Source organism: Dromiciops gliroides, chromosome 4, assembly GCF_019393635.1.
Source record: "Dromiciops gliroides isolate mDroGli1 chromosome 4, mDroGli1.pri, whole genome shotgun sequence".
In the NCBI taxonomy this organism is placed as follows: domain Eukaryota; kingdom Metazoa; phylum Chordata; class Mammalia; order Microbiotheria; family Microbiotheriidae; genus Dromiciops; species Dromiciops gliroides.
In genome coordinates, this window is record NC_057864.1 from 240307402 (window position 1) to 240315528 (window position 8127).

The 8127-nt window shown below is 35.1% G+C and overlaps 1 protein-coding gene across 1 annotated transcript; it reads left to right on the forward strand.

Annotated features, from left to right (window-relative positions):
• The first annotated feature begins 6708 nt into the window (after nt 1-6708).
• Nucleotides 6709-7644, forward strand: LOC122754943 (olfactory receptor 2G3-like). The gene has a single exon (XM_044003371.1). The coding sequence runs from the start codon at nt 6709-6711 to the stop codon at nt 7642-7644; it is 936 nt and encodes a 311-aa protein (XP_043859306.1).
• Nucleotides 7645-8127: the final 483 nt, after the last annotated feature.

Below are 8127 nucleotides of genomic sequence, written 5' to 3' on the forward strand. Positions count from 1 at the left end.
AGGACTAATGTATTCTTCTGAAACTTACATACAATAGAAGCAATCAGCAAACAGAGAAAAAGGATGCCCCAGATTCCTGATTAGAAAAGTTTTGCATATATATTAAGCTTAGCATTGATCTTTCCTTTCAAACTGAGATTTCTTTAATTTATAAGGGTGTGAGAGGTCCAGACTTGGTCTGTTGTTTATAAGCTTCTGCCTTTTCAGGCACTTATTGAACTGAGTTCATATGCATCAAATTTGTTCTTTAATACCCAGTTGTTGACAACAGTGTAATCTCAGAAACAGCATAGTATTTTGACTCAGTACATCTGGGTTCAAGTTAAATCTCTTTCACTAAAATCAATGTTGGGTAAATCACTTAATTTCTCTGAGCCTTGGTTTCTTCATTTGCAAAATAACATTAATGATAAAACAACCACCACAGAAGGTTGGGAGTTAAAAGGCTTGGGAAAGTGTAGGTCACTATAGAAATGTAACATGATTGTACTGATTACTTTTTAAGATCTAAATTTCATAAACAACGTGGTTTAGTGGAAAAAAAAACACAATTCAAAAACTGTAGATACCATTGCCTGTTAATTCTTAGTTATGTCATCTAATGCAAATCATTTCCTCACTCTGGGTTCCTAATCTGTAAAATTAAGGTAGGAGCTACAATTGATGAATTCAAAGGTCTCTTCTAGATGTAAATCACATGACACTTAGATTCTTCACCCATGTAGCTCTGGCACCAAGAGAGTATTGGATGACTTCCATTTCTACAAAATTTAAAAAATAATTTCCACCCATAGATTGAAGAGGATAAAGATACACTTTTACTTTTCTTGCTAAATGTAAGTTCAATGCCTTTCATAAATGCACAGGAAGGTGGATTGGATCAGTAAAGTGGGATTGAGCTAAGAGGTATATAGAGTTCTCATTCTAAAATTTGACTGTTTTGTTACAAAACTGTTAAATGGTCAGAACTAATGAAACAACATAGTACTTGATTTACATAGAGGGAAAAATCATATTTTATGGAAAACATTTCATCAGACTTTGGCCAAGCCAATTTATAGTAATGACATGTCTTATTTAGAGACAGGTAGATGTATGGCTCTTTGAGGTTATGTCCTGCTTCTAAATAATCACTAAGGTTCTTTCCATTTCTGTGAAATGTAAGAATGTTGTTTGAATCCTAGTTTTCAGATTCCAACTATAATTCTCCTTCCAATATTCCACTGAGTGATAGGAGCAGAAATGTCACAGAAGATAGAAAAATGATTGACAATCAACAGTAATAACACCAAACAGACTAACTGTCAATGGAGAAAAGAGAGAGGAGAGTTTCTTTATTTAAAAATTTATTTTGTGTTTTTATAATGTATTTATATTTTATTTTTTGTTTTATTATTTACATCACCTTCATTTATAGATATATTCTTTTTCACACCTAATCAAAAAGCCATAAATTATAACAAAGAAAAAAAATAAAGTGAAAAAGGTAAATCAGCAAAATTTTCCAACATATCAATTTAATCTAAAATTTTATATTCATCCACACACACACACACACACACACACACACACATATTTACTTGTTTAGTTACCTTTTCAGCAAAGAAGGGAGGAGAAATAGATTTCCTTATCTCTTTACAGCCAAGCTTTTTAACATAATGTTACAATATTCAGTTTCTTTTTGTGGCTATTCTCGCCCTTTACATAGTTATGGTCATTGAGGACCTATTGTTTTATTGTTTCTCCTTTCTTCACCTTACTTCAGTTCAAGGAAATCTCTGTACTTTTGTAACTTCTCTCTATTCATCACTTCTTATGGAATAGTAATATTCCACTATATTCATGCATCATAATAAATTTAGTTATTCCCCAATCTGTGGGCAGCAATTTTACTGCAGTTCTTGGCTACTACAGAAAAGGTCTGCTAAGAATAGTCTGGCATATATGGCTTCATTTCCTTCCTCCCTCCCTTCCTCCCTCTCTTCCTCCCTCCCTCCCTCCCTCCCTTCCTTCCTTCCTTCCTTCCTTCCTCCCTCCCTCCCTCCCTCCCTCCCTCCCTCCCTCCCTCCCTCCCTCCCTTCCTTCCTTCCTTCCTTCCTTCCTTCCTTCCTTCCTTCCTTCCTTCCTTCCTTCCTTCCTTCCTTCCTTCCTTCCTTTCTCCCTCCCTTTCTTCCTCTTTCCCTTTCTTCCTCCCTCCCTCTCTCCTACCTCTCCCTCCCTCCCCCTCTTCCTGTCTTAACTTTGTAGTGTATTATCCTAGTGAAGAGATCTCTGGATTGAAGGTAATCAATATTTTAGTCACTTCTTGAAGCATCATTCCAAATTAAATGTTAAATTGTTTGGAATAATTCACAGCTGTACTGAGCATATATTATTATGCTTGTTTGTATAACTTCTCCAATATTGACTATTTCTATCTTTCACAATTTTCCTTGCCAGTGATATGAAATGCAGAAATCTTTTGATTTTTATTCCTCTTAATATTAGTAATCACAAAATCTGTCCCCTTAGTCTTTTAGGGACAATATGGTTTTAGTATTATTTACTATTAATAAGCATTTTTGTCTCAGAGAAAGAGGTGTTAGGAAACAATATGCATGTGTAATGCATAATGATTAGACTTGGGACAGCTGTGACTAGTGTGACAATCTAGTTTAGTTTGCCATGGTTGGGTTATATTCTGGAGTTATCTTTTTTGCTAGCTGCATGCAGTCAATCAAAGGGAATTACAGGTGTTGACTCTGAGGAAATATATTTATAAATGGAAACATATCTTATTGAGACACATGTGTTGATGGGAGTAACGGAAACCATGTCTTAAGACTATAAAAATAGCAGGGGATATTTGGCTTGGAATAGAGGCAAGGGGGAATGGGGGGAAATGACTACTCCAAGTAATGATTTATCCCAATGACTTATTTCAAGTATTTAAAGGGCCAAAATATGGAAGAAGGACAAGACTTTTAAAAAACTTCAACCCAGGGTGAAATAATGTGAATGAGTGCAATTTTCAGGAAGACCAATTTCAGTTTGTTAAAATGAACATTTCTAAATGATAGTAGATTCCAAATTTGAATAATACAGTGTGTTTTCTATCACCAGAGATCTCTTCAAGTGGAGGTAAATTATGATATGTCAGATAATTTTTAGAGGATACTCAAGTAGAGATTGGACTGGATTGCCTATATCTATGGTTTCATGATATATTGACATCTATCTGTCTGCCTATCTATCTATCCACCTATTTCTTTACACATGGCTGTGAATGCATATCTGTACATGTAATAGAACCATAAATGCATATATTTAAGCACATAAGTACATATGTATATAAACATGATATGATCATTGAATATCTGTAATTCCATTAGTGTGGATCCTCCATCCACCAACAGAGACCATTCATACCTAAACAGATATATTGAGTTTAGGTGGCCAAAAAAGGTGCGAGGAAAGTCCCACATTATCATCTGGTGACCATCCTTATTATAGTGAACTTTTAGATATTACCTTTATTCACCCTTGGAGAGACACACAGTCTGACCCTGGACTCAGAGTTAAAACTTAGTAGGACTGGGAAGGGGTGTGACTTTTCTAGCATTGTAATAAAGAACCCACAGTCAAAATTTTACTATCACGAAACATCAGGATAGAACTTTAAGGAATGGGATATATGTGTGTGTGTGCATATGTATATATGCGTACATGTACATATATATGTATACATATGTATATTTTTACATGCACACAAATAACAATTCTTACAGGAAAATGGAAAAATGTGAATTAAATTGATAGTTACAATACATTGGATATAGAACTAGTTAAAAGTCCAGAATCATGTACTTATCATTGATGGTTCCATTACAGCTTGAATGAGGTTTCTCATGGAATGAGTGAAGAATCTCTACTTTGACTTGTACTATTTAAAATTTTTATCTATAATTTCAATGAAGGTATAGATCATATATTTCCTTAATTCTTGGATGATACAAAGTCAGGAGAAATAGTTAAGCTGACATGCTATATAAATAGACTTATTATTCAAAAAAGATTCCAACAAGTTTGACTACAGGGATGATCAAATATGGTAACATTTAAAAGTGATATGAGTAACATAATGGGTTTCACAACTATAAAGTGGAGAAAGCATTTCTATACAATAACTCATGTAAAAAAGTCTGGGTATATAAGTAGTATATAAGCTCAAAATGAGTCAACATTGTGATATGGCAAGTAAAAAAGCTAATGTGGTCTTGGGCTACATTAAGATAGGCATAACTTTCAGGAATAAGGAATTGTTCATCTGAGAAAGCTCTGACCTGATCTGATCACATTTGGAGTATTATGTTCAGTTCTGGGCACTACATTCAAGAAAAGACATATTGATAATCTGGAGAGTGTCTAGAGAAGGGCAATTAGAATGGTTAATGTACTTGAGTCAAATTAAAAAGTGGTTGAAGGAAGTAGGAATATTTAGCTCAGAGAAGTCATGACTCAGTAGGAACATGCTACCTAAAAATTAGTGCTTTAAAGACTATAATGTGGAAAAGAGATTAGATTTGTCTAGAGAAGGCAGATCCAGGAGCAATGTATTGAAGTAATAAGGGGGAAAGGCTTAAATGTCAGCAAGAACAAACAACTTCTTAATAATTCTAACTATCCCAAAGTGGTAAAAATCTTTGCTGAGGAGGTAGTGAGTTCCCCATCACTGGAAATCCTCAAGGAAATATTGTATGGCTACTTGTCAGATATTTTGAACTAGGTATTCCTTCTTTGGACTAGGTTGAACTAGTTGGCCAACAAGGCTCCATCTTGTTCTGAAATTCTATGATTATATGATGTTAGTTTTCCTAATTGAAATATACACATGTCCAATATATATAATGTATGCAATATATATTATATATTATACATAGATATAAAAAAATGTTCCTGACCTTCCCTATTTTCCTCCAATCCACATTCCCTGTGGATTTTTGTGAAGCCATTTTGCTTCACTTTCCTTTAACAGAGGGCATCAATGTTTGTTTGAAGTCAGTGCATTAACACTATTTTTATACAGGGTTGTGGAGTGAGAATTTAACTGAATTGAGGGGGGATTTATCTGAAAATACTGAGGTTGGAAATTCTGTAGATAATCTAGCTAACTGTTTGCCATACTGTTGACAATATACATTCTCTCTTCACTTTTTTTTATGTAGATGTTTATTTCAAGCACTTTTTTTTTTTTGGTGAGGCAATTGGGGTTAAGTCACATAGCCAGTAAGTGTTAAGTGTCTGAGGCTGGATTTGAACTCAGGTCCATCCTCCTGACTCCAGGGTCGGTGCTCTATCCACTGTGCCACCTAGCTGCCCCAGCACTTTATCTATCTATCTATCTATCTATCTATCTATCTATCTATCTATCTATCTATCTATCTATCTATCTATCTATCTGTTTGTTTGTTTATTCATTCATTAATTTATTAATTTATCTATTTATTCATTTATTTTTTCATTCATTCATTCATTCATTTATCTATATATCTATCCATTCATTTATCTATCTATCCATCTATCTATTTATTTATTTATTTATTGGGGGCAGGGCAATGAGGGTTAATTGACTTGCCCAAGGTCACACAGCAAGCAAATGTTGAATGTCTGAGGCCAGATTTGAACTCAGGTCCTCCTGAATCAAGGGCTGGTGCTTTATCTACTATGCCATTTAGCTGCCCAGTTCAAGCACTTTTTGTTTTAATGATTGTAGACCTCATCCAATAGGTTTTGCAACATTCTGAAGTTGATTCAACCTGTACTACATTATCTGAAAGAAGAAAAGCTCATCTTTTATAGGGAGTGACTTTAAACTTCATGATGGATCTTTTCTGACAGGGATGAAAACTTTGGGCAATAACACTTATTCCTTTTGTATGGCTTATCTGATATTAATGATTGGGAACAAAGTTGTCAAAATTACTAATTTTGCTGTTATTTCTATCAATAAATATTATTTAATTTTGATATTCATACTGGAAGAATTTTCACTCTATGTTTTAGATATATTTGCAATGATGAAACAAAGATTTCTAAAATATCTTGGGAAAATCTAAAAAAATCAAGAGATGTTTGATGTTGCATAGGTAAAGAGAATAAAAATTCTCTGATCTGTGATTATAACCAAATATAAATTATATTTTTCTTAATGAATACAGAATCTTCCAATGAGTCATCCAAAGGTTTTACTGGTCCTGTTTACTCTCCTTCCATGTTAATGTTCTTTTTCTTTTTCTTTTCTTTTTTTTTTTTAGTGAGGCAATTGGGGTTAAGTGACTTGCCTAGGGTCGCACAGCTAGTAAGTGTTAAGTGTCTGAGGCTGGATTTGAATTCAGGTCTTCCTGAATCCAGGACCAGTGCTCTATCCACTGTGCCACCTAGCTGCCCTGCCCCATGTTAATGTTCTAAAGGATTACTGAGAGAAAAGAGGTCAGAATAGATGAAGAACTCAGAGTTCTTTCATTACTAATTCCCATAGTAGATCTCTAACTTCTATTTGTTCTCTTGAAATGCCATGGAGTCTTTGAATTTTCTTCCAGGGCTGTTCCTCAGTTCTCTCTCAAGTAAAATATTCTAATAGTTATCCCTTAAGGTTATTATTATTATTATTATTTTTACAAACAGTGAATGCCACTTTTCATCTCTATTTATTTTCTCTTGACCCTCAACATGATGGGTATGATTAATGTCAGCAAAGGAGGTGACTTCATCCTGGTTGGGTTTTCTGAACAGCCTCAGTTGGAGAAGATCCTCTTTGTGGTTGTCTTGATCTCCTACATCCTGACCTTAGTAGGCAATACAACCATCATCCTGGTTTCCTGTCTGGATCCCAGACTCCATACGCCAATGTATTTCTTCCTCATCAACCTTTCCCTCATTGACATTTGCTTTACCACAAGCATTGTCCCCCAGCTTCTGTGGAACCTAAGGGGACCAACAAAAACCATCACGTCCATAGGTTGTGCCATCCAACTCTATGTCTCTCTGGCACTGGGCTCCACTGAATGTGTCCTTCTGGCTGTTATGGCATTTGATCGTTATGCTGCTATCTGCCGACCACTCCACTATGCTACTGTTATGCATCCAAGGCTATGTCAGGCTCTTGCAGGGGTGGCATGGTTAAGTGGGTTGGGTAATACTCTTATACAGAGCACCATAACCCTTAACCTACCTCTGTGTGGGCATAGGAGGCTCTACCATTTCATGTGTGAAGTACCTGCCATGATAAAATTGGCATGTGTGGACATTCATGCCAATGAAATTCAGCTTTTTATGGCTTCTTTAGTCTTGCTTCTTCTTCCCCTGGGACTGATCTTGATCTCCTATGCATTCATTGCCCAGGCAGTGATGAAAATCAGGTCAGCCCAAGCTTGGCAAAAGGCTCTGAGAACCTGTGGGTCCCATATTTTGGTGGTGACCCTCTTCTATGGCACCATCACAGCTGTCTACATTCAACCCAATAGCTCCTATGCCCACAGGCAAGGCAAGTTTATAACTCTCTTATATACTGTGGTGACTCCTACCCTTAACCCCCTCATTTATACTCTGAGGAACAAAGACATGAAGGGTGCATTGAAAAGATTGCTAAGAAAAGATCCAAGGTAAGAGAAACATATGATCAAGCATCAGAAATGCATAGAAACCTAAGAGCTGACATGGCCCTTAAAAAGTCATCTCCACAGAGAAATAGGGTAGTTTTTTATTACTATCATTAAATTTAATAGACATTTTAAAAAACAAACTCTACAAAATTGTTTAATTATTCTTATGTGATACTCATTCTATTTGTTGTATTTTCAAATGTTTGTTTGTTCATGTTTATCAAATTAATAATGAAAATGTACATTTAAGTTTTTCATTAAAATGCCATCTCATTTATCTCCCCGTGTAGGATCATATTTAATCTTTCTGAGGAACAAAAATACATTCTCTTTTCACAGTTCTATAAACAAGGTGATTCTTTCCTGTACATCATAATAAATCATACTGAGACTTTTGTCTATATGGTACTGAAAAATCTGAAATTCTGTCCAAAAAGTATAGTTGGATAATGCATAGACTACTTGGTTTACTTACTAACTTTTTTTT

Coding starts and splice junctions, on each gene's coding strand:
- LOC122754943 (XM_044003371.1), top strand. CDS start 6,709: ATGATGGGTATGATTAATGTCAGCAAAGGAGGTGACTTCATCCTGGTT.